Raw genomic sequence first — 18,341 nt, 5'->3', positions numbered from 1 at the left:
GGGTTTTGAATGTGAAGGGAGATGTGAACCTTTTATTCATAGTCAGCTGATTGGCCTCCTGCAGTCAGCTGACTTCAGAGACTCACCACTCCCTCAGGTTTTGTTTGTGTAGGAACATCCCAAATCGCCGGATGTTTTCCGTCCTTGAGCTCTCGGCTCTGACCTCGGCTCCTCACGCCGCCGTCTCTAACAGAAATGAAAAGACATGAATTCTGTCCTTGTGTGCTGACATTCACTGATCCTGGATTCACAGTTATTAATTCTTCTGCTCTTTCTGGATGAATTCTGCTATAATTTGTGAGATTTTCAGTATTTCTGACATTAACACCAGTAAAGTGAATAAAATAGAGTTGAAGTGAGCGGAGGCAGAGGTGACTCTCACCTCACTCAGTGTGCTGTGTGCATGATAGGAGCTGAATGACTGAAATTCCTTTTAATGTGGTGCCGTGTAATGACCTTGGAATATCCAGTGTGTTTCACACAGAAGCTGAGCTGAAAATCTCCTTCACTGGAGCAGAGTTTGATCTGCACAGGAACACGTTCATCTCTCCTGTTGTTTCTTCTTCTTCTCTCACTTGTTCGTTCTTCTTTGATGCTGTTTGTGTCATTTTTATTTCCTGTGTTTCCTCAACGCAGCCTGGATGTGATTGTGTTCTTTGTGTTTGTGTCCAGGACCCGACCCGTGTGGTCAGCCCGGTCATTGACATCATCAACATGGACACTTTTGCCTACGTGGCGGCCTCCGCTGATCTCCGTGGAGGTACGGATATGTTGTTTTTCCATATGGGCTCTGAGACAGGCTTCCTCCTCTGTGAGGAAGACCTTCATGATGCGTTCATGAACCATAGACAAGAATTCTTTGAGGTATTTGTTTTTGAAAAATGAGACAACTCATCACAAATGTAATACATATATGTGGATTTATTGAATTTCCATATATGAAATAAGTTTCATATATAATTTATATATATATATTTTTATCTGATATGTACATATATTAGAAATGTGAACAATTTCATATATTAACATATATCTAACCCATACAAATATGTAAAATGTAATAAATGTGTATATATTGAATTTCCATATATGTAAGTAAGAAGACGATAAACCAACAGCAAATACTGCAAATCAGATCAACTTAAATATGAATAGAACATTTTTCAATAAACTATTTACAATAACATTGTGAAAAAATATTATAAAAATATAAATATAATACAGATATGTACAATGTGCAAGGATGAAAAACAAGAATCTGCTCTGTGACTGTGGAGTGTAGAAACATAATTATATAACAACACTTAATCTTTATATTCTGACCATCATTTTTCTTCTTATTTTTTTATTTATTATTTCAGCCTCACTTCTGAGCAGTTGTGTCTTTTCCACCAGTTTGGTACGGCAGATGGCTGATTATACTATCATACCCATGAGCCTCTGCTGCTGTGGAAAAGAGTGTGACTCAGAGCTGCAGAAGATTCTGGACCTTTGGGAGCAAAACTTTTTTCCAAATTTAAACCAAGACTGTTTTAAAGCTCCATCCAGTCTAAAGGTAGATGTCCATGTGGTTTTTCATTACGAAGCAGGTCTAGGTTCTATATTAATACTGTGAAAGTATCACAGCACTACATTGAGATGGTTTTGCTTCTTAAAATATGGGACCTTTAATGGTGAATCACTGAATGTGTCATCAGGGTTCTACAGAGTCATTTTCTAGTATCTGCTCTGTGTTTACAGAGACACCACAGTCCTCAGTCAGAAGTTATATTTGACTCCTCTGCTGCGGTGTTGATGTGGTACCTTCTGCACTGAGGGTTCAGCTGACGGAGGTTCATGTCCATCCAGGCCCTGACGTGCCACAGTTCTCAGTCACTTGTTGTATATGTAACAAATGAATGTGACCTACAGAAGCCTGGACACCTGAAATACCTGAGACGTAACCAAACCAGGAGGCCTGTATCTGAACATCAGCCAGACCAGCCCCCACTGTTATATCTGAGGGGTTCAGACCTCCTGTATTAATTATTGTTTTGTGCATTGCTGAAACCTCAGAAACCTCTGAGAGGATGAGGAAGAGCTGAGCACCACAGGTTCATGACGTAGAACCTGAGGATCTGAGGGGCAGTCGCAGACCAGCTGAAGCCAAATGACCTGATAACACATCAGAACCATGTGCCACAGCTGCGTTCTCCACTCGTCTCCCTCCCTCATCCCTCACTTTCTCTGAAGCCCGTCTCCCCTAAGAGCTCCACAGGCCCACTCTCTTTCCATTAGCCCATCTTCTTCCAGTCTCCCTCTCCTGGTAACAGTCTGCCAATCAATGCTGATAATAGCCCTGTCCACTCTCTCTCTCTCACACACACACACACACACACAGACACACACACAATCATGGGAATCGATGGTGATAGTTGGGCTCACAAAGGACATTTTAATTATAGATGAAGCCGTCCTTCATAATATAAAAAAGATGGTTACAAGATGGACTTTCATTGATCCACACACACACACGCACACACACACACACACACACACACATACACACACAGATGGGGGATGGAGTGCTGTGGTAGTAGCTCCTCAGCCTGCTGGACTGCCACATCAGCACACAACACACACACGTCCACACACACATTTACTTGCTTGTACATCAACACACACACACACACACACACACACAGAAACAGTAAATGATAATCAAATCAAAAGCAGGAATGTAACAATAATCAATAGAGTCAGTGATCAGTAACTGATTAAATTTAATAAATAAATTCCTCTGTCTTTCTTTTCACTGTCAGAACTTCAGAAGGAAACATCACTGTGTGTTTTCAGGATGTAAAAAGAAAACAGATTAATCATTGATCTGTCAGTGTTTATTTGAAACTTCCTCCAGACGTGTTTTAAACTCTGACTTCCTGACTGAGACACCTGGAGCAGGCCTTGGCCCCGCCCACCACCTGCTGGCTCCAGGTGTCCAGGTGAAAGAGCAGAGAGGATGAAGATGTTAGAGGAGGAAACATCAGAGACTCAGCCTCATGTTGGAGCCTCAGTCAGACCCAGACTCAGATGAGGAGTCTGCTGAGACCAGAACCAGAGACTAGCAGACAGATCAGAACCGTTAGCGTAGTTAGCATCTTTTATTTGTTTATGTTGTTTGTTAGCTTGTAACTGGCAGTGGCTGACACAGTGTTAATTCAATTCAATTTCAATTCAATTTTATTTGTATAGCGCCAAATCATAATCTACATTATCTCAAGGCACTTTACAGGGTCAGGTCAAGACCTTACTTTGTTACAGAGAAAAAACCCAACAGTTCCCACAAAGAGCAGCGCTTGGCGACAGGGGGGAGGAAAAACTCCCTTTAACAGGAAGAAACCTCCAACAGAACCGGGCTCAAGGTGGGCGGCCGTCTGCCTCGACCGGTTGTGCTAATGCTAACTCTGGCTCTCTGTGATGACAAGGTTTCAGGTGTATTTAGCCCCGCCCCCCGTCCCCACAAGTTGACAGGATTGGTTCCTGAGGTTCTGTGACGTATGAATCCCTGACTGTCTGGATCTGTTTTTATGAGACTGTCATTGGTTCAAGGTGGAAACACTCAGTCGTGGTGTCGACTGATTATTTCATCATCATGTGTCTTTATTATAGAAAAACATCATGTGGACGTGAACCAGGTGAAACAGCTGATCTTCATCAGTGTGTGTGTGTGTGTGTCTGTGTTCCTTCTCTCTCAGGTTTTGATTGGAGTCTTCATTTTAAGTGGGAACAGCTGTCGCCAGAACAGAGGGCTCACCGGCTCGACCCAACTCAGCCAATCAAGTAATATACACACACACACACACACATACGCACACACACAGACGAGCAGAAAGACAATGAGGAAGAGGAGGCAGGAGAGTGGGGGAAGTCAAGTATCTTTATTGTTGTTGTTAAAAACGAGGAGGCAGTGAAGTCACTGTCTGAGCACCGAGGTACAAAAGAAAAACTAAAATAGTGAAAATAATAAAAACATATAATAAAAGTCACGGGTGCAGATTAGTCTGTTGGGTCATTAATGTAAAGTTCATACAGAGAACACAGGAAACTACACCATTAAATTCATTTCTTTGTGACATGGAAACAGCCCCTCCTCTAAACTACTGACAGAACACACACACACACACACACACAGTTAAATAAATAAATACTTAGAAAGTTGTCGGAAAAAGTTTGACGTGGGCGTTTAACCCTCGGTCTCCACTTCCCATTTTCAAGCTTGAGTGGAGAGTTTTAATTGCTGCTAAATGTGGTCTGAGTGTGTGTGTGTTTGTGTGTGTGTGTGTGTGTGTGTGTGTGGGTGTATTGGATCCATACAGTACATATGATATATATTAGATTATATATATATATATATATATATATATAAAATCTAATATATATAATATATAATATATATCATATGTATATATATATATGTATGTATATATATATATATATATATATATATATATATAATGAGAGAGAGAGAGAGCGAGAGAGAGAGAGGTTTTAGCTTTTTATTCACAGCTCTTTTTATGACAAGATGAGGTTTATTTATGAACATCCATCCTCAGATTTTATTATTAGCAGGTATAATCAATGATTCAGTGACTCTCAGTCGTAAACTATTACAACAAAACTTAACATATAAAAAACACACTGACTCTGTGGAGGTTCAGTTCAGACCAGTGAAGAAGAGTCAGCGACCTGCGGCTGCCGCAGCGCCCCCTGCGGGGCCCTGCTGAAACAGTCAGTCTGAGAAATCAGCTGCTGTGGAGAGATGAACACACAAACAAAAGGAAGGCGTAGGCCACAGCAAACACACACACACACACACACACACACAGCTCTGACTTTCGGTAACTTTGGCACCATTCCCTCTTCATAAGTCAGAGCGGTGGCAGGAGCCCAGATTTGCTGCTGTGCCAACTTGTGACTGCCTGACTCTGAGCGTGTGTTTTTTAGTGGAGGCAGAGTGTTAAACACTCACAGATGGACGGGTGGTGATGTATATGTGTGTGTGTGTGTGTGTGTGTGTGTGTGTGTGTGTGTCATGTAGAGGGATGGAAAGCAGCTTATTTATCATGACGGTCTGTCTCTACCTGGATGTCAGCTCCCTGCTTCTCTCTGTGTCATGTCAACCTGCGGAGGCTGGACTGAGTCACTGTGTCTGTCTGGGAACACATACATGTACACACACACACACTGTGACTTGTGGGGACCATCATGGACATGACACCTTTAACCTTTAACCACCACATATATCCTACAGGCTGTAACCATCCACAGATACTTTCCTCCACTTTCCAAGCCAGTGAAACCAGTGAAACCAGTGAAACACATTGGGCAGCTTCATGGATTGGTCCTCACAAAGACATGTAGACGCACACAAACATGCACCAGCCTTGTCTCATTGTGTGTATTTGCCAAGTTATCTCCTCATTATCTCAGTCACATGCTCTCACACAAACTTTTACACACACACACTCACAGACACACACTGATGTTCCTTTAAACACACAAAGACAAACTGAGCTTGAAAAGGGTTTTATGTGCTTCCACCCACACACAGAAGCACTCACAGACACACGGTGCTATTTGCGTGCGGTGACAGCAGGATAATTGTTGATAAACAGAGGGTATTTGATGACGCGTGCCGGCCCTCAGCTGCTCACTCGTCACATTGTCCAGATCAGGATTCAGCCTGTGTTTGTGTGTCGCAGCGAAACCAGCAGCTCGTCTCTGTCCCTGTCTGAGGAGGCTGCTCCTCCACATTAAAACCACCCTGCTCAGTCTGCGTCAATATCCAACCAACAACCTGGATCAGAGCAGATCGATCAGATCAGATCAATCAGATCAGGTTGATCAGATCAGATTGATCAAATCGATCAGGATAAAAATTCAAATAAATCTGTGAAATCTGTATTTTGGATATTTAAAGCGCCTGAGAACAGAACCCGTCTGAACCTGTCTTCTCTCTCTCTGACAGGACTCCCATCATCGCAGGTGGGCTCTTTGTGATTGACAGGTCCTGGTTCAATCACCTCGGCAAATACGACACAGCCATGGACATCTGGGGCGGGGAGAACTTTGGTGAGTCGTCCTGACTGGAGGACAGCTGCCGTCTCTGACGCCGCTGTCTTAAAGAAACGACACAGACACAGAGAAACATTCTGCTTCTGATTACACCGGCATTTATCATTTCATTCAGAGTAATGAAACTCGGAGGGGCACCATCAGCAGAGGCAAACCAGGGAAATGCTTGGGGCTCCTAAGGGGAAAAGGGGCCCCTGGTGGCCCCTCCTATTGGCACAATTTGCAATGACAACTATAAACCTCTGTAATCCTCCCAAAAAGACAATATAACTACCTATAGCCTGCATGTGAGGCGTTTAGGGGACGTCTGTAAATTGTAGCCTCTGCTAATGCTCTGCATGTGAGGCAGGAGAGACCAAGCCGGTGACAGAGGTCCTTTAATGTCAGCTGGAGGAAGGTGAACTTTTCCTCCAGTCTTCACAGGCTGACGTCATCCAGCAGCAACATCTGGCTCTCCTGCTGCTGCCTCCAGCCATCTGTGTGTGTGTGTGTGTGTGTGTAAGAGACAGTTTGCTAATTCCTGTATAGCTGAATTTCTTAGATCAGTGAAAGACTGTGAGACACACACACACACACACACACACGTACTTCTATCTTTGTGAGGACTCTCATTGACATAATGCATTCCCTAGCCCCTTACCCTGACCTTAACCTAAACCTAATTCTAACCATAACTCTAAAACCAAGTCTTAACCCTCAAAATGTGATTTGAAGGTGTCTCAAAAAGTGAGGACCGGCCAAAATGTCCTCACTTTCCCAAAATGTCCTCACTCTGTTAGTAAAATACTTTTTTTGGTCCTTACTATGTAGCAAATACACACACACACACACACACACACACACACACACACACACACACACTGTGTGTCAGGTTGCTGTCAGTCTCTCAGGCTCTGTGTCGGTATCTCAGCATCTCCCTGACTCCTCTTGTTCTCCTTTGTACCCTGTGCTGTTTCATCTTTCCTTCCATCTCTCCTCTTCCACATCAAACCCACTCCATGCTCTCATTTTCACTTCCTCTCTCTCTTTTTCTCCCATTCTCCGTCTATGCCTCTCTCCCTCTCAGTTGCTGCGAAGCTTTGTAAAGTTCTCAGCTTCTCGTTCTTTGGGGAAACTCTGTCACTCCTCTGAGCTCACACACAGACAGCAGCTCTGTGAATTAACAATAACTCTTACCACACACACACACACACACACACACACAGTAAGTGAAGTTAGCTGTGTCTTTCTTTCTGCGTTGCTGAGTTCACATCAGAGAACGAGCACAGCGTAAGCAGGTCATACGAACACACACAGAGCATATAAACTACACAACACACACACACACACACACACACACACACACACACACACACACTAAATCAAAGAAACAAATCAGAGTCCATCAGTGGTTCATCAAATATTCAGGGAGATCTGGCCCACTTAGCTGCACAACAACAAAACAAAGCTTCAGATGAAGAGATGTCAGCTGCTCCAGTAAAACTGACAAAGTTCACATTGTTCATCTATCTAGTGATGTGTGTGTGTGTGTGTGTGTGTGTGTGTGTGTGTGTGTGTGTGTGTTGTGCAGAGATCTCGTTCCGGGTGTGGCAGTGTGGCGGCAGTCTGGAGATCCTCCCCTGCAGCAGAGTGGGTCACGTCTTCAGGAAGAAGCACCCGTACGTCTTCCCCGAGGGCAACGCCAACACCTACATCAAGTGAGTTCCTGCCCAGACCTCACCCGTGGCCTCAGACGGCTGCCGTCCTCCTCAGGTCGCTGCCGTTCTTCTACCCACCATCACTCAACTCTGGTGTTTCTCTTTAGTTTTTTTTTGCCTTTTCTGCACCAGGCTGCTGTTTAGCTCGGGGAGAGGGAAACTGTTTTCCATGGATATTTATTCCTTGCAGGGTTTATCAGCTGCTCAGTGAAGTGACTGATCATAATCTACCTGCTGTATTGTTTCCTGCACTTGCTCAGTCATTCATTCTCTCTGGCTCTAACTACTAGAAAAACAACGTGGAAACATGATTGACTCAGTGTTTTTCACTCAGCAGCAGCAGATGTGCAGCGTTTCCACTCTGAGCCGTGTGTTGCAGCCACCGAACGCAGCTCACATCATTGTTAAAGTGGATTTACAGCTGCCTGGGAGCCTTTGAGCTGCGACTACAATATTATCCTATTAGCATAAGCTGTGTTCTGTCTGTGGCCCTTTCAAACAGTTCAAACAGAGAGATGTTTACAGGCAGCCCAATAATCCATTAACAGGACTAATGTGCTCCGACTGCAAGTGAATTGAACTTGTATAAATAGATTAATCAAGGCTATAACGAGGACGCTGGCTCCATTCAGGTTATAGAACCGACTGCACCGTGTGAACCACACCGTGTTTTACAGTGAGGAGCAATAACCACACATAGGGTGGAAGGAGACAGATTTTACTCTTCTTCTGTTTTATTGGAGGATATATTCATGGTTTTGAGCAGGAGGACAGCTCCAGGAGCATCGGCCAGCTGTTACTAACACAAAGAGAAACACACAAACTCTTCAATGTGGGAGACTTGATTTTAAATCGTCCTTTTATCAGAAGCCACAGAAAGGCCAATATCAAGTCAAGGCATGTGCTGCAAGGCATTCTGGGAATGTGTGGAAAACTAAATTGCTGCACATCATCACAATCTAACTGAATGTGATTTACAGTAACTTGTGGATTCCTCCTTTAACAGTTCAGTAATTCACAAACCTCAGCATGAGAGCAAGGCATTAATCCTGTCAGGGTCGGGGGTTGAATTCCCTCCATGGCACAACAGACACTTCCGGTGGATGTGGGTTCGGCTCACAGAAACGTGTTGTTCTGATCCACTGACGCTGCCTTCAGTGTTTTCAGTCGCTCCCTGTCGGCCGTTACCGAGGCAACATCTGTTCTGTGCGGAGGACGGCATCACGATGGCCTGGTGTTTGTGATCGCCGTCCATCTCCCAAACAAAGCGGCTGTTGTCTGCGCGCCTGTTGCTCCGCTGGTTAATTAGCTGCAGGCTCGGCGCCGGCGGTCCAGGTTATGAATATGCTAAATAAAAAGAGCTGCTTAATAATTTGATTACAAAGATTATGCTGTTTCCTCCCTCGCAGAGGCCTGCTGCTGCGACCCTGTGTGTGTGTGTGTGTGTGTGTGTGCAGTGAGTGAGGTTTTAATTGTAAGTCTGTGTGTGACACATATTTATGTTCACACTCCTACAAGCATCTCATCTGCTCCGTCTCTCTTCCCCTTTCATTAAGCCGCCACAGCCAGTGTGTGCGCCTCCTGTAATGGAGGGTTTCTGTCATTTCAATGAGATAGTTCACAGCTCATAGGAACTCAGCTAATAGCTAATTACTGCAGAGAGAAAAGGGAGAAGAGAGGAAACGAGTAAATGGGGATAAGAGATGGAGAGAGAGTGTGTTGGTGCAGTGTGGGTGAGAACAGCAGTGGGCAGGATTTACACCTGCTGCAAACACGCTCCATCTCCCGATGTGATGTCTGATCTGTGTGAGGGAACCAGCTGTAAACAAACACATCTGGAGGCGGAGCGTCTCGCACCGAGACTCCGTTTACTCCCAGCTTTAACACGCGACGTGTGTCTGCAGAGCCTCGTTCTGATGCAGGCGCCACATCTGGAGGTGGGCGGTTGTTTGTGTGCGAGCAGGTGAACACTGGGAGCCTCCTCCCACCTGCAGCCGCTCTCTGAATGTGGGCGCGCTCGGATTCTGCATCAGTGATGAAGCTGTTTGTTTACATGCGCACCATGTGGAGGTCGGGGTGAAATCAGCACCGTGCCCCAAACTCTCCCAGCTGCGTGATGAAATCCCCAGGGTTCAGCTTCCTGTGCTCGATCTGGTAAAACCAAACCTGCAGACCCCACAGGTCAGAGAGCTCTCCAGCATGAAGACAGCCTGCAGGCGTCCAGTCGCATGGACAGGTTCCACTCAAACTGTGCTTCTAATATTTTCAGCAGCGTCCTTGAACACAACCAAGGAGAGTTTTCTCTGCTCGCTGTCAGTGTTTCCAACCAGTGTGACTGTGTGTGTGTGTGTGTGTGTGTGTGTGTGTGTGTGTGTGTGTGTGTGTGTTTTGGTTACAGGAACACACGTCGCACAGCTGAGGTGTGGATGGACGACTTCCGTCTCTTTTACTACTCTGCTCGTCCTGCAGCTCGCGGGAAATCCTACGGAGAGTAAGAACACACACACACACGGACACACACACACAGGCTGGTGCTGAGTGTGTTGGTGTCTGTGGGCAGGATCAGCAGGTGTTGGAGAACACCTGCTGACATCACAGCAGCATCACTGTGGGGTGTGGTTACCTCAGACCACACTTGACACTGACCACACCCACCCCTGCACCTGTCAGAGACTCCACCTGTCAGAGAGGTGGAGGTTCAGCCTGAGGTCAGTTCAGTCAGTGGTTGAACAGAGAAACTTCAGCTGTGTCTAAATGTCAGTGTTTATCAGTCAGACTCAGGTAAACACTGACATTTACACACTGCACACTCCAACGTCTGTTCCGCTTCTATGATGTTGTCCCCCCCCCCGACTGTGCAGTGTGTTTGTGTGTCATCAGTATCCGAGGCAGAGTGGAACTTCGCAAGAAGCTCAAGTGTAAATCCTTCAAGTGGTACTTGGACAACGTTTACCCAGAGCTCAAGTAAGTGTGTGTGTGTGTGTGTGTGTGTGTGTGTGTGTGTGTGTGTGTGTGTGTGTCTTCTGTCAAGTCTGATCATTATTATTAGTCAGAGTAGGTTAGTGAGGGTTTTTTCTGTGTTTGTTTTTAATTTATCGTGGGGGGGTCGTCCTGTGTCTGTGGCTCTGAGTAAATAAAAATCAACATTAATGCACAAAAATATCAACGCAACACTTTTGTCTTTACTCCCATTGAAATGATTTGAAATTAAAGTTCTCACATTATTTTCTGCAAACACAAAACACACACACACACACACACACACACACACACAAGGACAAATACCTTTAAGACACATACACACTCTGATTTAAACACTTCCTCTCTCCTTCACACACACACACACTTAAACACACATTTATCCACTGGAGGCTGGTGTTAATCCCCCAGAATGGAATTAACAGGCCGGCTCTCGGGGGACGACGGTCCTGACCCTTCAAACGCAGAATAACCTTTAACGGGTTATTAAAACAGAGGGAGATAGCAGATTGAATTAATGCTACAGGGCTTAAGCCCGAGTTTGTGGCGCAGCCAAGAATTTAACAAGAAAGACTGAGGAGGTTTATCAGAGAGGAAACTTTCTCAAGTAATGAGTTTAGGGAAACGTGGCCTGGAGCGGATTTGTTAAAGGTGCAGCGCGTCAGTTTAACAAATGCAGATAAATCACTGTCAAATTACAGCTGATATCTTGATGTAGTTAATGAGAGAGTGGAGGAGAGGACGGCCTCATCATGATGACCAGGTTCCCTCTCAACCCTGCTGCCTCCACGTGGGGCTAAAGGTCCAGGCTGCGTGGTTTTTATTTTGGGTATGTCCTGCACCACGGAGCCTTTACCTGCGTCCCGTTTCCTCCATCAGGGTCCCTGACGACTCCGACTCTCAGTCCGGGGTGATCAGACAGAGGCAGAACTGTCTGGAGTCTCGCAGGGTGGAGGGGCAGGAGCAGCCCCTCCTCACACTGGCTCCCTGCATCGGAACAGAGGGCGTCCCCGCCGTCAACCAGGTGAGTCGACCCTGAGCCAGAAACACGAGGAGGAGGTTTACACACGATAAACTGTGACAGGAGGAGGTTCAACTCGTCTCAAACCAGTTTTTACAGACATCAAAACTTACACACAAGCATTTTATAACATTTCACAGCAGCGTCCTTCAGAGGACCTGGTCTACGGAGGATTTTCACTTCGTCACCAGCTGTTCCCGCCATTAAAGTTGGATCACAAAGCACAGCTCCTGTTGCCTAGCAACCTTGACAACACATAACTTTTCTCCACTAAAACTTTTTGTTTTCAGGTCCTTGGTTTGAACAGCTGGACCGTTACTGTTGAACACTGACATTAACAGTGTGAACCTCAGACTCTCTGTGCTGTTTGCTGTCATCACCAACACGCAGTGCATCCTGGGATATGTTGGGCCAGGTCAGATCCACCTGTTGGATCCTTCAGCCAGGAAAAGAAGGACACATCTGAAGGAGCCTTTGAAAGGGAACGGTCTGGTCTCTGGTCTGGTCGTTTTTTTTATATCATCACTGGGAGATAAAAAAAAACAGAGTTAAAATTCTTCTAAGCTTCAGTAGAAATCCTCCAAAAAAGAATCAGTTAAAATCTGAGTAATTTGTGTCTGATTCAGAAAACACTAAGAAAGTGAAGAGCACACAAATCTATGAATGAAATAGAAAAATGTGTAAGCAACATTTTTATGATGCTAATAACAACACATCAGTGAAGTGCTCTTTATTTCATCTTCATCATCACCTCCTCCTTCAGTTGATCCTATTTCTCCAGGGTCTGTGGGTCTTTTCCCTCCTCCTCTCCTCCTCGGCTCTTTCTGCCTTCTCGATCTCTGTTTCTTTATCTGTCTCCTCTTTTTCTCTGCTGCTCCTCTGAAGCTTCATCTCCATTTCCCTCATCTCTTTAAACATTTCTTTTCTGAGCTCGTCCCCTCCCTCCTCAGGGGTCGGTCTCCCTCCGTCTCCATTTAAGCCTGGAGACTGAACTCTGGTGTCTTTGCTTACAAATGGAATAAAAACCACTTTTTAAAGTGAAATGAGAGATTTTAGTTGAGGACAGAAAAAGCCATCTGGGAGGATGAATGAACATTTTCTTTTCTTCAACTTTAAGCTCCAAAGTCTGCACGCATGTAGCCCCCCTCTTCTTCTGTGTTTTATCTGAAGTGTTGATCTCCATCAACCTAAAACCATCTCAGTGTAGTTTTACATCTCCTCTCTCAGGTTCTCTCTGGAGCTCTAGTAACAACAGGTCAGTCAGCCAATCAGAGGAGAGGATCTTAAGGCTCAGTGTCTGAATACAAACTGTGTGCATTTCTCTGTGGACTGAGGCTTTGATACTTTCACAGTATTAATATAGAACCTAGACCTGCTTTATAATCACAAACACATGGACATCTACCTTTAGACTGTGTGGAGCTTTAAACCTGAAAACTAAGGATGATACAGCAGCTCAGTGACAGTTATTATGTTAGTTATTGTTCTAAATTCAAACTGCAGATAAAAAATTGACCTTTACTTCTTTTTGGGCTCTGCTGAGGTGAGGTGATTTATATAACACCATCAGACACAAGGTAACTGCCTGGTAACCTAGTGTGAGTGTGTACACTGGAAAACAACAGTTGTTATCTGTTTAGCTGATGAGGAAGTCTTCCTCCTCCTCCTCCTCCTCTCTCGTTGGTCATTAGTAGGTGTGAATAAGTTTCCTGTGAGAAAGTCGTCAAACCAAAACATATTAATGTTACAACAGAAGGCTTGTTTGTGTGTGTGTGTCAGTGTGTGTGTTGTAAATGTGCTCATGTTAGCCCAGTTATTTGTCTGTGTGTGTGTGTGTGTGTGCGTCTGACCTGCTCTCACTGTGCTCATTTCTTTACTCGCAGCACAGCAACACAGCAGACAGTGTGTATGTGTATGTGTGTGTGTGTGTGTGTGTGTGTGTGTGCGCTCTGCCTTCTCTCGGCCATAATTAATACCCGTAGGATCCTCATTATGCTGTGAGCAGAGCGAGTGTGGAGGCTGTGATCCGCTCTAACAAGCCGCTGCGCAGAGAGCGGACGTGTCGGCAGCTGGAATGCCTGGAGGCCGGCCCGTGACTGGAAGGTCGCTGGTTCAAATCCCTCAACTCGCAGCGAAAACCGCTGGGATGTGTGTGAGTGTCAATGAGGAACTCTCCCTTATCGGCCACGGTGGAGAAACCCTGAAGGGAGGCTCTTAATCCCTGTTTGTTCATGTTCAGAGGTCTGACTCCAGACTGTTGTTCAACTCAAAGAATTAAATACACATTTCTTCTCTGTCAGCTTCTCCTTTGAAAAGTGAAGAACTGGTTTATTTCCCTGATGTCTGCAGATATCATCTACCTTTAAACTCTAAAGGTAGATGTCCGTGTGTTTGTGATTATAAAGCAGGTCTAGGTTCTATATTAATACTGTGAAAGTATCAAAGCCTCAGTCCACAGAGAAATGCACACAGCCTGTATTCAGAAACTGAGCCTTAAAACCAGCCGTCTGGACTTCTGGAACTTTGTGATGTCACAACGAAGCAGTCTTTAGACTTTATATCTCTGCCTCGGTGACAGTCACAGCCGGAGGCTTTATGTTTTCAGGTCGTCCGTCCTATTCTTGTGAACGTGATATCTTAGTAACGACTTGACTCAATGATGAATTGATTAGACTTTGGTGGTCAAAGGTCACTGTGACATCACAAAACACCTTTTTTGGCCATAACCCACAGGTTCATACACTAATTCTAACTCAATTTAACTCAAATGTCTGTGAGGATAAAGGTCAACTTCACTGTGACATCATAATGTTATTCAGTGCTGTAACTCAGGAACTTGTTTGGTTTTATTTCGTATATTTCTTCTTCCTCTGGATAATTTTCAAACAGAGTCTCACAGGAGAAAATGAGCTTTGAAACGTCTGCTGTAAACACAAAGGTTTGGTTTCTCTTCCTCTGAATCAGATTGTGAGGATTCTCTGTCCACAGTCACACACAGATAGAAATCAATAGTAGAAGCAGAGAGACCAATTTGTAAACTGGCAGCAGCAGAAACCAGAGCAGAGTGATTGTAATGTCAGTCATCTGGATTCAGATGTATTCTACTGCTCCATTACTGGGAAGTTTCACATAATTTCAGTGTATGACAGAGCGGACACACACAGTGAAGGAGTGACAGGCGTGAAATGTGACCCACTGAGCCGCAGAAACATCGCTCTGATCACAGCGTGGCTGAGAGTGCAGGCACGAAGCAGCTCAGTCACCGGCTTCCACTCACGAGGCTGCAGGTGTCCACCTTATTCTGGGCCACAGTGCACTTTGTTTCCAACCTTTGATTCACCTGGGAGCAGGTGTGCTGAGCCTGCAGGCTCTGTTTCTGCTCTGACCTGCTTCATGTGTGGCTGAGTTTACCTGCAGACCAGTGACTCTGACCACAGTCAGCAGCCTCCTCACAGCCCCCTGCATCCAGCCAGAGCAACACACTGAGGTCTGTTGTGTGTGATTAACATAAGAAGGCTGTTAGATATGACGGAACATGGAAACTAAATATCACAGCAGGACCAGGTGCACAGGAACAGAAAATATACACACACAGTCAGACACAAATATACACAACACATAAACCTTCATGCCTCTGGACTTAGTAATTATAGGATTACCTCAAACCTCCCATTCATAGGCACAGTTAATGAGGAAGTTGCTTTTAACCAAATCAGTAACTACTACAACATAAATGGCTACTATGACAACTTCCAGTCAGGTCTTCGTCAATCTCACAGGACTGAAACTGTCCTCATAAAGGTCCGAAATGACCTTCACCTTAATCCAGACTCAGGTAAAATAACTGTCCTGGTCTTGTTAGGTCTTAGTGCAGCTTTTGATGTTGTTGGTTACTGCTGGACGAATTAGAAAAGTGTGTTGGTTCTCACATGGTTCAGGACCCACTTAGAAGGTCGGGACTGTTTCGTCTCAGTTGGTCCTAATGAATCAGTGAAAACCACTGAGTCCCACAAGGATCCAGTCTCAGGCCGTCTCTGTTCAACCTGTGAATGTTTCCTCTCGACCAAATCTTCCAGCAGCACAGGGCGGCTCATCACAGCTGCACAGGCGACACAGATCTATTCATCTCTCACCAAATGATTTCAGTCCCATCGACCGAACGCATTAATGCAACAAAACCTCCTCCAGCCATGAATAAAGACTAATTTGCCTCACGATATATCATAGTATAACGATGATGACATGATGTAGTATAATGCAGGCAGATGAGTGCAGTAATTATGTTGTAACTGGAATACAAATACAAATGATGATCAATCGATTACCTTCAGATCAGCACAAATCATCACATGACAGCCTCAGTGGTGAGGTTTCCCTCTGCTGAGTTAGGACCAGATCCTCAGTCTTCACCTGAACTAGCTGAACCTTCAGAGGCTCCAGCAGAGACAAGAAATATCGAGCTACAGCTGCAATTAACCTCCGACGTCGTTCTGTTTGCTGCAGCTCCATAAATCAATCACAAGGTGAAACACACCCCGCAGCGTCTCTACATTCAAGACAACACTCAGCACATCAGCAGACCCCCCACGTCCCATCATCCAGACCCCCCCTCAGCAGGTGTACGGCAGCGCGGGGACGTCATGACATGAAGACCTGTCTGTCGAAAATACACCTGACTGTGTCCTCATCACTCCTGATCTTTATGTGCTGACATTACCGCTGGTTCACTGAAAACCTCAGTAAAGTATAAAAACTCCTAATGTGTACAGTGTGTGGAAGAGTCAGGAGTACTCTGTACTCTGAACTATAGTACTGAAGTACAGAGTACTTGAATGAGTCACATTCCTGCATGAAATGTGTCACTGACAGATTCTGTAAAAGCAGCAAACAGTGATTAATAGAATCATTAATCACAGCACTAATACTAATAATCTATCAATACTGACTAATGATGATTATTGTTTAACAACAGGACAGTTATTGAGCTGATGTTTCTGTTATTAATCATCAGTGGAAACAGTGTGTGTGTGTGTGTGTGTGTGTGTGTGTGTGTGTGTGTTTTCTACATTATAACATGTTGAGTAGTTTTTCTGAGTTGTTGTGAGAACAGCCTGATCACCACTGACCCTGGATATCGTCATGATAACAGATCATATTGTTGCTCACTGTTGCTTCATCACTCTCCTCCACATCCTTCCACATGCTGTAAAAATTATTCAGCCCCTTGAGTTAAAGCAGCAGCAGCAGCACAGTGTAAATCAGAAGTAAGGAACGATCAGCTGTTCATATTTTCCTGCCTGGCTCCGTCCAGCTCTTCACCTCCATCCTCCTCATCTTCACAGCCTCAGCTGATGCAACCATCCGGAGCTTGTGTCTTCCAGCAGCTGAAACGAGCCTCAGTCCTCAGAGGCAGAATCACATATTGATTGACAGCCAAAAGCTCCTTCCCCTGACCTCTGATTGGTTAGAGGAGCGGGGCTCGCTCAGAAGCTTTAGAGAGGAACGTCTGCTGCTGCTGGGTGGCAGAGGCCTCTCTGCTTTAACCCTGAGTCTGAGTCTGAAACCTCAGCACTGTTGAAACTGAAGCAGGTTCACAGCCTCCGTGTGAACCACGACTTGAAAAACAAACAAAATAAATTTCTAATGATGGATTTCACCTTCCTGCTGTGGTTTCAGTTGACCACAATGCACTTCATCGGTCACATGTCTTAACTACAACAAAAACATACAACATGTGTACGTCACATCTTAATGGCTCAACGTGTTTTGAAGCATTTCAACTAAAAACCTACTGTAGCTTTAATGTTACATCATACATGTTTTTTTTCTGAGTGTCCAATCATCTGTCAGCAGCGTGTGTGTCTCCGTCATGAACATGTCAGTGTCCCTGTGCACTGAGAAGGAGTTTGTCTCAGTCCTCATACGTACTGTGTTTGTGTGTCCACATACTTTTGGCCACACCGTTTATTTCTGTTGACATTTTGGACGGTAAAGTTTTACCTGCAGCTGTTAAACGGTGAATGTGCTCAGGTAAAGCACCCGCTCCCTGTAAATGTCACTTCGCTTCCTCCTCTCCCCGAACGACCGTATCGTCATGACCACTGCTCAGAAACAAGAGCACAACCAAGGCAGCGCTTTGTCAAACAGCCTGACCGACTGACTGACTGACTGACTGACTGAATGACTGAGTGACTGAGTGAATGACTGAGTGACTGACCGACTGACTGAATGACTGACTGAATGACTGACTGACTGAATGAGTGACTGACTGGCTGACTGAGTGACTGACTGAGTGACTGACTGACCGACTGAGTGACTGACTGAGTGACTGAGTGACTGACTGACTGACTGACTGACTGAATGACTGAGTGACTGACTGGCTGACTGACTGACTCCGCCTCTCTGTCCACAGGAGTGGGTGTACACGCACGGCCAGCAGATCCGTCAGCAGCAGCACTGTCTGTCTCTGTCCACCACCTTCCCTGCCTCCCAGGTCCTGCTGCTGCCCTGCAACATGGCCGACGGCAAGC

At 45.2% G+C, this 18,341-nt stretch overlaps 1 protein-coding gene across 4 annotated transcripts in view; it reads left to right on the top strand.

The window, feature by feature from the left end:
* Positions 1 to 18,341, top strand: part of galnt14 (UDP-N-acetyl-alpha-D-galactosamine:polypeptide N-acetylgalactosaminyltransferase 14 (GalNAc-T14)) — a 121,850-nt gene that overhangs the window by 96,537 nt on the left and 6,972 nt on the right. The window contains exons 7-14 of one of the 4 annotated variants that reach the window (XM_071467886.1): positions 673 to 760; positions 3,735 to 3,819; positions 6,008 to 6,111; positions 7,685 to 7,811; positions 10,210 to 10,302; positions 10,692 to 10,775; positions 11,670 to 11,814; positions 18,224 to 18,341. The exon at positions 18,224 to 18,341 is cut by the window's right edge and continues 2 nt beyond it. In XM_071467886.1, the coding sequence (XP_071323987.1) occupies positions 673 to 760; positions 3,735 to 3,819; positions 6,008 to 6,111; positions 7,685 to 7,811; positions 10,210 to 10,302; positions 10,692 to 10,775; positions 11,670 to 11,814; positions 18,224 to 18,341 (844 nt within the window). Of the gene's footprint in view, positions 1 to 672; positions 761 to 3,734; positions 3,820 to 6,007; positions 6,112 to 7,684; positions 7,812 to 10,209; positions 10,303 to 10,691; positions 10,776 to 11,669; positions 11,815 to 12,101; positions 15,119 to 16,314; positions 16,843 to 18,223 lie in introns of those variants that run through there. The other 3 variants (XM_071467889.1, XM_071467888.1, XM_071467887.1) reach the window with 3 other exon arrangements.

This window comes from Trachinotus anak, unplaced genomic scaffold, assembly GCF_046630095.1.
Source record: "Trachinotus anak isolate AG129_WGS33_773 ecotype Australia unplaced genomic scaffold, CSIRO_AGI_Tana_v1 ptg000031l, whole genome shotgun sequence".
Taxonomy (NCBI): domain Eukaryota; kingdom Metazoa; phylum Chordata; class Actinopteri; order Carangiformes; family Carangidae; genus Trachinotus; species Trachinotus anak.
The sequence above is the reverse complement of the archived record's forward strand: the minus strand, read 5'-3'. Positions and strand labels throughout refer to the sequence as shown.